The 15000-nt window shown below is 38.6% G+C and overlaps 1 protein-coding gene across 1 annotated transcript in view; it reads right to left on the minus strand.

Annotated features, from left to right (window-relative positions):
- Window positions 1–15000, minus strand: part of LOC125043705 — a 21040-nt gene that overhangs the window by 2764 nt on the left and 3276 nt on the right. The window contains exons 5-10 of the mRNA XM_047639943.1: window positions 14845–15000; window positions 14317–14705; window positions 11741–14197; window positions 11163–11438; window positions 10956–11080; window positions 1060–10852 (exon numbers count right to left, since the gene is read on the minus strand). The exon at window positions 14845–15000 is cut by the window's right edge and continues 199 nt beyond it. Coding sequence (XP_047495899.1) covers window positions 1060–10852; window positions 10956–11080; window positions 11163–11438; window positions 11741–14197; window positions 14317–14705; window positions 14845–15000 — 13196 coding nt within the window. The remainder of the gene's footprint in view (window positions 1–1059; window positions 10853–10955; window positions 11081–11162; window positions 11439–11740; window positions 14198–14316; window positions 14706–14844) is intronic.

Raw genomic sequence — 15000 nt, forward strand, 5'->3', positions numbered from 1 at the left:
ACGTACATATATACACATATATGTATATTGTATATACATACGTACATATATACACATATATGTATATTGTATATACATACGTACATATATACACATATATGTATATTGTATATACATACGTACATATATACACATATATGTATATTGTATATACATACGTACATATATACACATATATGTATATTGTATATACATACGTACATATATACACATATATGTATATTGTATATACATACGTACATATATACACATATATGTATATTGTATATACATACGTACATATATACACATATATGTATATTGTATATACATACGTACATATATACACATATATGTATATTGTATATACATACGTACATATATACACATATATGTATATTGTATATACATACGTACATATATACACATATATGTATATTGTATATACATACGTACATATATACACATATATGTATATTGTATATACATACGTACATATATACACATATATGTATATTGTATATACATACGTACATATATACACATATATGTATATTGTATATACATACGTACATATATACACATATATGTATATTGTATATACATACGTACATATATACACATATATGTATATTGTATATACATACGTACATATATACACATATATGTATATTGTATATACATACGTACATATATACACATATATGTATATTGTATATACATACGTACATATATACACATATATGTATATTGTATATACATACGTACATATATACACATATATGTATATTGTATATACATACGTACATATATACACATATATGTATATTGTATATACATACGTACATATATACACATATATGTATATTGTATATACATACGTACATATATACACATATATGTATATTGTATATACATACGTACATATATACACATATATGTATATTGTATATACATACGTACATATATACACATATATGTATATTGTATATACATACGTACATATATACACATATATGTATATTGTATATACATACGTACATATATACACATATATGTATATTGTATATACATACGTACATGGAAGGTAACTTTCTTGTAGCCTTTGAATGGCGTGAGGACCTTCATGTTTGCTTCAATGTCCTTTACAGAGTTAACTTTAACGTTTAAGGTTCCTGAGATGGTATGCTCACCAGTCTTCAGGGCCATCTTAATCTGCATATTATTGTTGACACTTCCTGTAAGTTTAGCTTCGGCAGAAGCCTGTCCACCTGGTAAATATGGAGTCTTGGCCTCAGCAGTAAAACTTCTGTCGTTCTTATTAAGGGTGATATCCAGAGTGTTGAACACTTCACCATGAGAAATCATTACGTTCAACTCCACGTCATCAGAGAAGTCAAGGGATGTTTCAAAAGCGACCTTGTTGAATCCTTTGTAAGGTGTCATGATGGTGAAAGAGATATGACCTTTAGTCTTGGATGATGTGATGGATCCCTCAAATAAATGAGTAGCTGATCCCTGTTGAAGCTCGGCCTTGACTTGCATATTAGACCAGTCTCCAACAAAGGCCACATTTGCAACGTACTCCACTGGGAAAAGAGGAGAGCTTACTTCCAAATGAATCAAGTAATCAGCAGGCATCCTATATGTCATTCGCCAGTTAAGCTTAACTTTGTGCACCCCTGTAGGAGTGTTAATGATGAGCTCAACGTTTGCAGGTGCAAGGTTGAAAGTTGCTGTAGTCGTAGGGAAGAGAGGTGTGTCAATCTTGACTGTGGCATGGAATCCTGTCTTCACATCCAGCTCAAAATGGATGGCGTGTGTTTCTGAGGTTGTGAGAGCCACATCTAATGAAAAATGCCTATAATTAGGATCTAATACATGAACATCGATCTTGATGCCTCGGTTTCCATTGAAAAATCCAGATTCCACTTCTAGCTCGGTTTGGATATGGTTATCCATGATAATTACCTTGCCACTTATTGTGTGTACTTGCCCTTGGAATGTAACAATGAGCTTTCCTTCTAAGTGCGTTGGCAGAGAGTGTTCAACTTCAAGTGACACTTGGTTCTCATTGATAGATGCACTGATTTTCTTATGGTCTGTGCCGAAGCCCTCAAGAGTAAACTGTGCGTGGATCTCATGGGCAAGTGCTTCAGACTTCAGGTTAAAGTCTACGGAAATTTTATTGGAAACAAAGGTGTATTTTGCAACAACTTCATTAGTAGCAAATGGTGTAGTAAGCTTTATGTCACTCTCCAAGGAACTAAAGCCACTGATCTTGAAGTTTCCTGATAATGAAACATGAGAAAGAGCATGGAATGGCGTGAAGATCTCAACATTTCCTTCATATCCCTGTTCAAATGACGAGCCAACTAAGTCAGTCTTGAATATAAATTCTTGGCCAGATAAGTCAAACAAGACATGACCTTTAATCTTTTCATTCAGGTCAAGTCTGATTTCCCCAATGAATTTTGGTGTTGTATAAAATGGAAGGTATATTTCTGTGTGACCTTCAATTTTGTTGTTAACATTGGACCAGGTGAAAAGTCCGCCGATCTTGTTCAAGACATGGAAAGGAGTGACGATAATCAGTCTGCCTTCAGAATAATGAGCTCCTTCAGACTGGAACAGGCTGTCAAACAGGAATCTGTGTCCAAATACTTCTCCTTCTACAAGGGCTCCATATTTTGTATCTTCGTTGCTGAATCCTCCACGAAGTTTTAGGCTGTAATCATCAAGAGCAACCTCGGTAGAAAATTCTTGTGCCGAGATGGATCGACGAACACGTACACTGTGATCCCCAGTAAGGAGAGAGTTGAAGCGAGCTTGTATACCTTCAGAGTCATAGACAAATTTAGCTTCGATTTCCTTGTCATCACCAAATTCAAGTTCAATATCCATATGGAGTTCGTTATCATTTTCAAATCCATATTCAATTTCATACTCCATTTCCGAAACTCCTAGCACGGGGAGATCGATCTTTCCACTGAATCCTGATTTATAACCATCTTTGCCCTCAATGGAGAATGTAATTTCCTTGTCGCCACCATATCCAACTGTTACAAAGTACTCTGACTCTTCCCGTCCAAATCCAACGACTAATTCAGGCAATGGTGTCAATGTGCTTACCAATTTAACTTTAAATTTGAAATGATCATCATCTTCTTTCTCAAAATGATTTTTCATTGAAAACTCAAAATCATTTACCTGCATTTCAATATTGCTATCATGTGATTCTGTGTGCAAAGCAGTGTCAATTTTCAGATGAGTCTTCTTGACCAAATCAAAGGTGGAATCACCCTGAATGTCAACATACAGTCTATCAGAATTACGGTAACCATTAAAGTTGAAGTTTACAGCATGTTCTTCAAAATGGAGCTCGAGACTGGCAAGTTTGTGTGCTGCAGTTCCAGTTGCTGCAAGGAAGTCTTCCATATCGTAAGATGCTGCCACCTTAATTACCTGACCTTCGGGAGAGGTGAAAGTCATGTCAACAGAGGATTTGTCTGCTTTGAAGTCAACATCACCATCCAAGGAATACTTGTCATCGTTCCTTTGGAATTCGACATGGGCTTTGTGTTCATTAATGCTTGCACCTATATGGACGAGTTTTATTACTTCCAATGGTGTTGTAAGCTTGAAGTCTAGTGTTGCTTCAGTTTCACTTGTTACATTGAATACAATTTCCATGTTAACCTCATTGTCTCCACGTTTGTATAAAAGGTCAATTTTCTTTGTTTCACTTGCTAGATCGTAATTAACTTTTAATTCAATCAACTCAAAATGCTCAAATGGTGTGTTGATTGTCGCTGAAAATCCATTTTTAGTGATATCATTAACAAACTCGATTTTCTTGTCATTCCACTCAAGTCCAGAAACAAGATGAACATTATCACTATAATCAGCTGTTGCATAAACTCGCGCATGGTTCAGGATGTTGAAAGACGAATCTGCTGTAATATCACTTTCAAAATGTTCAGAGGTGGTTTTCCATGACCACTTGACATGAATGCGATGGTTCTGACTATCATGCGTTCTCAAATATTTTAATTCTGCATGCATGTCTTCATGGTTGCTAAGATCAAAGCTAGCAGAAATATTTATCTCTCCAAAGAATGACTTAATTTCAACTGATCCTTCAACAATGTCAAGGTTTTCACTATGGTTCCAGCTAATCTTCATGTGCGACTCACTCTGGCCAAACTTTGCAACTGCAGTTAGGGACTTAGTTCTGGCATTACTGAAGTCATGGCCAAATGTGAACTGAGTATGACTGTACTCTGGGCCAAACACAGGTATGTTCAGTTCAATTGAGTTGTGTGAAGATTCGGGGTAAAGCTCTGCAATATTTACATCAAGCTTCGATTCAGCATCATTGAATGTTATACTTCCATGAATGACAAATTTGTGATCGAAGTCATATTTACTTGAAATAGCAATTACTTCCAATCCAGAAATATTTGAATTAAATGTTCCTTCAAAAGCAGCTGATTTTGTTGCACTGTTGTAGTGAAGATCATCAATGTGATAATTACCTGATTTATCTCCATAGGTAAATGTCCCTTTGCTTGTATATTTGCCGCTCTCTACTTGTGATTCTGTTATAAATATGAATTCATTGGCCATGAGAGACCCAGCCTTAAAAGATCCTTCAATATTTACATGCCCAGGGGCTGTATTGGTTCCTTTGAGTTTCAACAGTGAATAATCTGACTCCTTCCCAAGCTTTGCAAAATACTCTACACTAGAATCAGCGATCTCAAAGTGCCATTCCAGGATGAAGTTTTCTTCAGAGTTTGAGGCTGTGACCACAATATTTGATTCCTTTAGAGTTAGTTTGCCTGTTGCAGTGTAAGTGATATCACCAAGTTTGAAAGTAAGTTCTGTTTCATCTTGATTTTCAATATTCCATTTGCCAGACAAATGTTGCCAAGGGCTTGCTAGTTTTCCAGGCATTGTTATATCTAGGGTAAAGTCCCCATGCTTAGGATTTTGTAGATCAGCATTATAATTTATATCGAAAACATAGAGGTGGTTTGGTTCAGGTGTCACTTCGATTTTCAGCTTTTTGGGATCTGCAGAACGGTCCATATCAACATGTACAGTAATAATCCTTGGTGTTTCACGGAAAGTGTTTTCGATGCTTATGTCCAATTTACCAGTTTGTGGTAGATCACCGGTGCCAGAAATATTGGCCTTGAAGTGCTTTTCAAAAGCTTGTCCATTCTCATTTCCTTCGTACTTGAAGAGGAAATCAAGAGTATTGTATGATTCCAGTTTGACATGCAGTGATGCCTGAATTTCACTGATGTGAACAGTCACGTCGAAATGAGCTTTCTGATTCTTAACATCAAGTGCAAACTCCACTTTCGACACCTCTTCATTATCTACCTTCAAAACGTGGTCAAATTTGATCTCATCTGCAGTATTTAAATGGTAGTCAAAGTAAATATTTTCCAGAGGCTTATATTCAGACTTTATGGTGACTTTCCCTTCATAAAGACCGAAATTGAATACTATGTCAGTATCCTGCTCAGTATGAGGGACTATAAGATGACCTTCTATATTAGATTCCTGTACCTCAAATATATAATGGAAGTTCGAGGAAGATGAAGACAGTTCTAGCTTTCCAGTTTTGCTATCTCCCTTGTAATCAAGGTTTACATTAACTGTCTTGTAGTTTTCAAAAGGAGTTTCAATCTGCAGAGACAAAGCACCTTTAACATCAAAAGTTGCTGATCCAGATAATTTGATCTTATCTTCACTGGATACACTGGGATCAAAAGCAGCCACTAATACCCAAGCCTGCATCTCGCCATCTAATTCCACTTTATAGCCATTTCCATCTTGCTTGACTATCACTGAAGCATGATTCGTATTTCTCTTCCACTCAGCCTTGAATGTGTTGTCGTTAATCTTCGAGATCTCCCATGAAATCTCTTCGGCAGCCTCAAACGGCGTCTTCAGATGCAGCTTCATGGAATTGAAACTTGTTAGAAGCGAGGCTTGTGTTTCATCTTGCTGATACATAAATTCGAGAGATCTTTTGGATCTGTTCAGTGATCCAAATAGTTTGAGGTTTTCTAATCCTCTTATCGGTGTCTTCAGATTAAAGTCCACCGTATTACCAATTACCTTTCCAGATACTGATATTGCTTTAACATCACCATTTCTTACCAAAATAATCTCAAGTGTCTTGTCTTCATTGGTCAAATCTAGTTTTGCGACAAACCTATCATCAGTCCAGTTTGTGAAGGGAGATTTCAATTCATACTTTAAGAATGCAACTTTTTCTTCAATATAACCACCGATCGCCAATCTATATTCATGATCTTCTGTTGTGACATGTGCTAGTACCAGCTCTTCTTTGTTTTCCATGTCATACTTAATTTTCAGAGATATGTTCTGGAAGTGAATGAAGGGAGTTGTGACTTCGAATGTGATGCCAGAGGCCCAGCTGGAGAGCTGAAGGGAACCATTCAGAAGGTAGCTGTTTTCATTATAGGTGATGTTGACATGGACATCCTTCAAACTTGCAGTCCAGTTATATTTGACTGACACAGATATGATCTTAATGATGGCGAAAGGTGTTGTAAGTTCAAAGGAAATGTTGTCATTTGAAAAAGTGAAGGCAGTTGTAAACTTGTAAGAACCAAACTGAATTGCAGCTTTTCCAGTCTTCTGATCAAAGTCAAAGTTTCCTTCAATAGCTATGGTCTCAAAATTCTCAAATGGCGTCTGGAATCTGATAACCACTTGGTCATCATCATAATGACCGTAGGCTGAGAAGTTCCACTTGTTGGAGTTCTGGCTGATCAGAAGAGTTATTTCTAGCTTGTGGGTATTGGTATCGTAGTCCAAAGTATATTCACCACCTAGGATCTCAAAACCTTCAATAGGAGTCTTAACCTTGAAGGAACCACTCTTGAGGTTATAACTTCCTTCAACATATATCTCCTTGTGGAATGAGTCTTTCTGAACTGCTATTTCAGCTGATTTTTTTGCAGACAAGATGTCATATTTGATATCAATTGCCATTTTTGTCCAATTTTCAACAGGAGTATCAAGTGCGACATGTATATCAGTTTTCTTTGGAGTCAAGTACACTCGAGTGTTGAAAGCAAAATTCTGGTTATTCCTTTGGAAAGTGACTGAACTCTCAACTCCATGATCTAGGATTTTGTATTGGCAATTAAGTTCAATATTTTTAAATGCTTCAATGGGAGTCGAAAGTTTTGCTTTGGCACTATTCAGTTCTAGATCAACTTCTGAGTCAAATTCATATTTCTGAGCATTATTTTCAAAGATAGCAAAACCTCTGTATTTATTATCAGCATAGGCAAGATCTCCCTCTATTCTCATTGATTCAATGCCACTGAATGGTGTTGTAATAGAAAGAATGAAATGATTCTCATTGACCTGCATAGCCAATGAAAAGTGCATATTATTTCTTTCAATCTTCAGATCTGCCTCAACTGTTTTGATGTCACTGGTGAAATCATATTTAGCATAGACGTCGACTGATGAATATCCTGGTACTGGAGTAGTACTGGTGATTTTGAAGTAACCTGTTTTGTATATGTGTTCACCAGTAAAATCAAGTGAGTAGGTGATGTCATTTATCTTGAAGAATGTTTGGAATTTCTTCTCAGTATCTTTCAGGTCAGCAACTACACTAAACTCCAAATCTGCAGCATGAACAATTGGAGTCTTAAGGTGCAAATGGAACTTTGGCATTTGGGGACTGAAAATGATGTCACTTTCCATACTGTATGTTTCAGAACCTTTTGTCAGCTCAAAAGTACTTTTAAAGTTTTCATCCCCAAAGTTAAAATCACCATTAAGAGTAATCTTTTCCCAGTTAGTGATAGGAGTTGATACTTCTGCAAGGATGTTATGGCCTTCAATAGTGACATGTCCTTCAAATGTCTGAGCAACTCCTTCTTTATCGAAGGTAAATGTAAATTTATAAGGCATGGATGCAAAGTCAAAGCTTCCTTCCACGTTGACTGTAGTCCATCCAGCAATGGGAGTTGTGATCTTGGACTTGGCATAACCCTTTAGGGGACTATCGGTGGCTGCCTCTATCTCCCAGTGATAGTGACGATCATTACGGAAAGCCTTTACTTCAGCAGTCTTAACAGTGTTTTCTAGGTTCCAGTGAGCTTCTCCACCTAGAGTCTTCATGTCTTCAAATGGAGTAATGATGTTAAGAGTCATCTCAGGAGCAAGAATATTGGTAGTCCTGATATAACCTTTGAGTGATAATTCTTGTGAGGCGAATGTTGCTTTGAACTCGACTGTCTTATCTTGCCTTTGGAAATTATAATTTGCATCTACTTCAATGTTCTCATATCCAGCATACGGTGTGTTGATGACTAGGTTAATTTTAGCCTTGTTCCTCCCGACATGACGTGTCCCTGTAACCTCAATCTTACGGTCATTCCTGGAGGCAAAAGCTTTAATGGCTGAACTTGAGATGAAGAAGGAAGCATCAAGTTGTTCCCATCCACTGAAAGGAGTTGTACCTTCAAGCACAAGAGTCTGTTCCTCAAGTCTTCCAGAGAGATTGATTTCCTGTGAGGCTCGAGTTAGTTTTAGAGTGACTTTCTTTTCATTACGGAAATCATACATTCCGGACAGAGCCAAATTATCTAGTTCTGTGAGGGGAGATTGGAATTTTACTTCGAAATCAGCATGGTTTTCTTCATAATGCCAGTTGCTGTTGAGACTCCAAACTTTACCGTCCAAATCCGTGTTAACCAGGAATTCATTTGTGTTAATCTTACCATCAATTTGATAATTTTCAGAGTTGAATGTGATTACTGCTTTGGCACTGAAGGGCATGGTCTCAACATCATGATTACCACTGAGGCCAATATTCTTGACCTGTTCAAATGGTAGTGTAGATTCTACCTTCCAATTTGCCTTTTTGGCATAGCCAGAGAAAGTTCCGGATATTCCGAACGTCTTTATATAATTGATGACAAGTTCAAATGCTGGTTCTTCCAACTGGTATGACAGTTTTACGGAAAGCGGGTTTGGAAGATAAGTGGACTCAACAAGTATAGAGCTCTGCAACATTCCTGGATTCCAGATTCCAGTAACATCAATGCTTGTCCTGTTGGAACCCCTAGTCAGGACGAGATTAGCGGATGAGTTTGTCTGGAAGTTGAGCTTGAGCTTAAGACCAAGGGGCTGCCAGAATGGTGTTAAAAGTGATGATTCTAGGAAGAAGAGTGAAGGCTCAGATTTCAAAACATTAGCAAGTTCAATTTTCATACCAGGTCTGTACTCGAAGATCAAAGTTGGCTTGTATTCAGCACCATCATCTTGGTGATTGATATCCAGTTTCATGTCTTCGGTCCATGGAGTAGAGAGAGTGGCATGAGCAACAATCTGGCGTGAATTTCCAGAAATTTTCTTATCAAAACTTCCAGAGAAATGAACAGACTGGTTATCCCAAACATATTCCAAGTCATGGGTGAATACAGAGCCAGTGTGTGTCTGCTTGTTAATCAGTTTGTATATTTCGTTCACAGTAAATGAGTTCTCCCAGTTGAACCAGTCCTTAAATGTTATTTGGTGATTGATGGTAAGTGCTCTTGTGTCCTTGACGATGCCAACCTTCGTTATCTGAGTATTTGCATTTCGCAGAGTTTCCAGGTTCACCTTTACATCATCTATTCCACTCACTGTAGATGTGACTTCAGCCTGGAGATCAGCAACTTGTTGTGCCACATCTAGGTGACCCTTGGCAGAAACAGAGATCTTTTCTCCATTTACAGTCACAGTGGCAGTCGAAGTGAGTATATTATCTTGACTTATCTTGTGATTCAACGAAGCAGAGGCCTGAATGACTGGGCTTTGAAGGCCAAATTTGAGCTCTATGTCGTTCTTAGAGATTATGTTACCTTGAGAATGTATCTTGACATCACCATATGTAGACCAGAACCTCGTCATCTCAAACTGTGATGTAAAATGCTGCATGTCATGGGTGTGCTTGAGAGTTGCTGTCAAAGGGTACATGAAGGGAGTGATGAAGCGCAGGTCACCAGAAATATCCGTATTATCACCGCTAACAGTCACCTGACCATTTACATTTAGCATAATTTTCTTTTCCCCTAATTTTCCTTCAGTGATGAAATTGAGACTTTCTCCACTCAAAGAGTATTTAAGACTAGCATTGATCTCAGGGATAGTAGCAACAGGGATGGCCTTAAAAACGAGAGCAATGTCATGGACTTCACCAAGATCCACATGACCTGTGACAGTGGCAGTAGAGATCTCTTGTCCATATTTCATCTCCAGTGTGGTAGACAACTGCTTGTTGATCAACTCATAATGTAACGTTACAAGGATATTTTCCGTGATAGGAGAAGTGAAAGTCGCTTGAGATTCCACACCATTAGCATTAGGAGTAAGGTGGAAGTTGCCTTCCATTTTCTTTTGGTTCCAGGCTCCCTCTACGTGAGTGGTGATGGCAGAATCAACCATTTTATGGTCTAGCGAGAATGTGAGACGTTCAAAGTTATCAAAGGCACTTGTGAATGCAATCTTGGTTGTAAAGGCATTGGTAAAGAGTCCAGGTTCTACCTTACCAGTGGCAGAAAATGCCAGTTGCTCGGTGTTCTTCCATGTAGCAGCAAAGTGGCTCTCAATTTCATAGTCTTTGAGGGAAAAAGTAAAAGAGACATCCTGTTTTTTCCAACCTTCAAATGGTGTCTGCAATGTAGCTGCTAGTGACTTTGTGTTGCCAAGTGTGTAATGGACATTAACAAAGATTCTCTTGTCAGCAGCCCATTTTGTTTCCAACTCCACACCATTGTTAATCAGTTTAGCGATGGTAGATACTTCTTTTTCTCCATATCTGAAATAAAGATGAAACATACACATGTAACCAAAACATGAGAAATCAAAAGGCTCAATAGCATACACTCTGGTTTTGTGTGTAAAATAGTTTTCGTGCTCACCTAATAATGCCATGGACTTCTTCGGTCGAAAATAGTCCATCGATTATGAAGGACTTTGTGGGATCGACGTCTTTGTCCCACTCAGCACTAACAAGGAGTTTCTGCATATCATCGGTTGAAGCAACCTGAAGAAGTGAGACATGCATTATACGAAAACAATAATCGCAAGTGAATCTTACAAAAATTTTAAAGATTGCATTTACTTACTTGGGCGTTGATGAAAATGTGCCTTATGATGTTGGCATCAACAACGACGGATGTGCGGGTGGTTTCGACCATAACCGAATATTCTCTTCCATCGACCGTACTTTTGAAATCTCCATGGGCTTTGTCCTTGTCTGCATAAACACCTAGATGTACGACAGCATTATGCTGTGGAGTCGTCACTTTGCCATCTAACAGTCCGTTTATCTTCCCAGGAATGGAGTTGTTTTCCAAAGTTGCTTCAAGGCCATAATTTTTTCCATTGATTGCACCATTCACCTGAATATGGTAAAATTTAGTTAGTTTTTATGGAATTACAGGACGCACACACAATTTTCCAAATCATACATTTGTTCCTGCATTGTGTATGTGTATTCACATGTATGTGGGAGTATTTAAGCACTCGTGTGATTCAGTGTGCTCTGATAAATGTGTGTCCATGTCTGTGTGTGTTTGTATGTGTTTATATGTATGGGTGTGCTTGTGTAAGGGTATGTCTATACGTGTGAGAAAAAGATAGTACACTATATATTTGCATCATTGATATTTGACTTATTTTATAACCTGTTTATTTGACTCACCTGAAATTCATAATGAGCATCATCATTTCCATGGAATGTAACGTCAAGAGATGAGATGAAGCCGTTCAGGTCAGCTTTAATAGTGCCTTTCCCATCCATGCGGCCCAGTTTCTCAAGTTGGAAGATAATCGAGTATTCTTTATCAGGCTGAGTGCGTAATGCATGTCTAGTTTTCAAGTGATTATTATCAAACTCAAGCGCCTGAGTCACCTCGGAGTCAATTTCGTAATATGGATAAACTAACTTTGCTGTCGTCTGGACGGTCTTAGAGGCACTATTCAACACTGCATCAATATCTACAGATACAATTGGAAATTCTGAAGAATCCAATTTAAATTGAAGTGTGTATGCAATATCTTGATCTTCATATACATCTCCTTCTCTCTTTAACAGTCCTGCATGATGGATGGTTTCCTTGCTGCCTTGCCAGAGATTGTATTCGACGTCGATCTTTGATGATATAAAGCTTTCACTGTAGTCGGACTTACCCTCAAAGCTACTCTGTAAGTTTAGGAGCTCACCACCAGGAGAAGCCAGAATTACATGAGGCTCAAACTTCATCACTCCATTCCTGGCTGCATTAAACCCAGCATCTAAAGAGTACTCCCCACTCCCATCAATATTGAGAGAAGCTTTTATGTTCTTGTTGTTTCTTTGCCAAATGAATTCGCCTTCACCTTGAGCTGATTTGAAAGGTGTGTGAATATTGAAAGTGGCTTTACTTCCAGATTTTGTAATGTCAAGACCTATCTTATGGTCTGACTGAGACTGTGGTGTGTCAAATTCGAAAGTGATGCGGTTCTGCACATTTGAAAAATGGAAAACATATCCAGTTTGTGTATCAGTCTTCTCAAGGTAAATGCTGGTTGCAAATGGTCCTGAGAAAGGAAAAGCTGGGCCATAAGGTGATCGTTGAGCAAAGCCGAGCTCACCACAAACAGCTACACCAATGATACCGCTGCTACAGCCTTTTGCCTCAAATGGGTTCTCAACTTCCTTTCGGATCTCTTGATCATCTTCCAAATAGAAGAACTCAGTCTTGACACTGATAACCTCCATCTTGTCCTTCGGAGTGTTAATGGCTACATCTACAACTTTACCACCAACAATTTGGAGTTTGCCATCAATGAATGTAGAGGTGTGAAGGTTGGAAGACATCTTCAATCCAGTGTGAGTCACATGTGCATCGACAAGAATGAGACCATCAATATGCACTGCAGCAGAAGGATGGAAATGTCCCTCAATGTTTACATTCTTCAGACTATTAGCCTTGAATTTACCATTCATCTTCAGACCAAGTGTAGCTGTACCCTTTGCATTGAGATGCACAGGTAAGCCAGTTATGGTAGGTACAGTATGATGAATGTCCATCAGCTGGTAAGATTTTGTGTAATCAACATCTCCTTTGCGGGCCATATCCATTAGGAATTCTAGTATGTTGGAAGAACCGGATGTATGGATGAGATTTTCAAGTCCATGGAAGTGATGGTAATGAAGCTCATTGCCAAATACACGGAGGTAGTAGGATCCCTCTGGTACATCAGTTACTTTGTCAAGAAAGCCTTCTAAGGTTGTGGCATCAGCATCACTGTTTTGTCTCATGTTCCTCAAGATGTTTTCAAGAGTTTCTTCTGGATAATATCCACTAGGACCAAAGAAGCGTTCAATGTAAGCTTCAAAACCTTCAATTCTTCCACCAACTTCAAAGAAATTGATAGACTGTCCAAAGAGGTCGAGGGTGAGATTAAACATTGCAGATCGTGGCAGATAAGACTTGCTGGAGAAAATGACATTGCTCTCAACAGTTGCACCAGTGTTAATTTCGTTCATGAAGAAAGAGGATTCATAATTGCGAGAAAACTTGAGGGCTTCTGTACTAAACTTCTTCACAAGAAGTTCCTCACCAATCAGTTGGCGTATCCACTGTTTTTCTGGAGCTGCTGATTCCTGCATGTTGGTCATGTGAGTCCAGATGAAGGATCCCACCTGGTTGACACCTTCTGAGACGAGACGGTCCTTAATGGTGTTGATAAGGTCTAGATTAGGACAGGTCATGAGAGCAAGATAAGCAGCAATGCGAACTTCTGTGTCTTGAGCCTCATCTTGGAACGCAGCCAAAAGATGAGAGTGGTCATAATCACATGGAGCGTGTCTCCATGCCTCAATGGCAGCTACTCGCACTTCCATGTCATTATCTTCAGTATAGCATCGTCTTAGAATTGAGTTGGCATTAACCCATCGACCAGCATTTCCAAGTGCTTTGAGAGCTACAAGTACTTTGAATTTTTCTTCTTCATTTACTGTGCGACAGCCTGATCCAAGTTGTGTCTCGATTAGACGAAGGATTTGCTGTACACTGGAATCTGCAGCACAATCTTCATGGTATTTGCAGAAAGTGTTGATGAGAGCAGAGGTCCCCAACAGTGCTTTTTGGCTTGGGTTGTTCTCAAGCATAGGCTGTAGAATGTAAAACACATATATTAGACAACAAAGAAATAGGCTTTAGAAACCTTTTTTTTCTACACTAATATGAATATATACATTGATTTCATTAACATGATTATCACTATACTAACAGCAAGGGCAGCAAACATTTCTGATGTTGGGTTCTTGAAGAAAGCCAGGGAAGTAAAGAACGTGTCAGCCTCGAATTCTGTCATGGCGCCGTTGATGAACATGTCTCTAACCACACCAAATGAGGCAGCTGTTCCCACCAGCGGCACCGCATCAGCAAGGAACTTGCGTGTATGAGTTTCTTTGGCATTATTAAAAACTGTGTTCAGCTGAGGATAATTCAGTTCCTTAAGTGATGTAACAAGCTTGGCAAATAGTGCAGGAACCTCAGGCTGGATATCATTTTCAGAGGCAACCTTCAAGGTGTTCAAAATCTCCTCGACTGCTTCAAGCTGAGCTTCTGTTGTGTGCGTTTGCTCAAATACCAGAGTATTGCGGTTGAATTCAAAGTCTGTACAAAGTAAAAATTCTGTTATAAAAACATATCACTGCGCATGCAATATGTGTGTTCTGTATATTATATTTAGGTAGATGAAAAAGAAAGCATCTCTAGAACAAATGACACACAAAGATGTCCTTGGTATACTCACTTGCAACAGGCGATGACTGTTCTTGAGACATAAGAATCATGCTGGTCTTGCCAGTTGTGACAGCTCCGCCCTTTTCACTGGAGAAGGGACGGAACATATGGATTTCCTCACATTCTACCATCTTTAAGATGCCCTCCTCAACCCTTTGGTGACACT

This window comes from Penaeus chinensis, chromosome 34 (genome assembly GCF_019202785.1).
Source record: "Penaeus chinensis breed Huanghai No. 1 chromosome 34, ASM1920278v2, whole genome shotgun sequence".
NCBI lineage: Eukaryota > Metazoa > Arthropoda > Malacostraca > Decapoda > Penaeidae > Penaeus > Penaeus chinensis.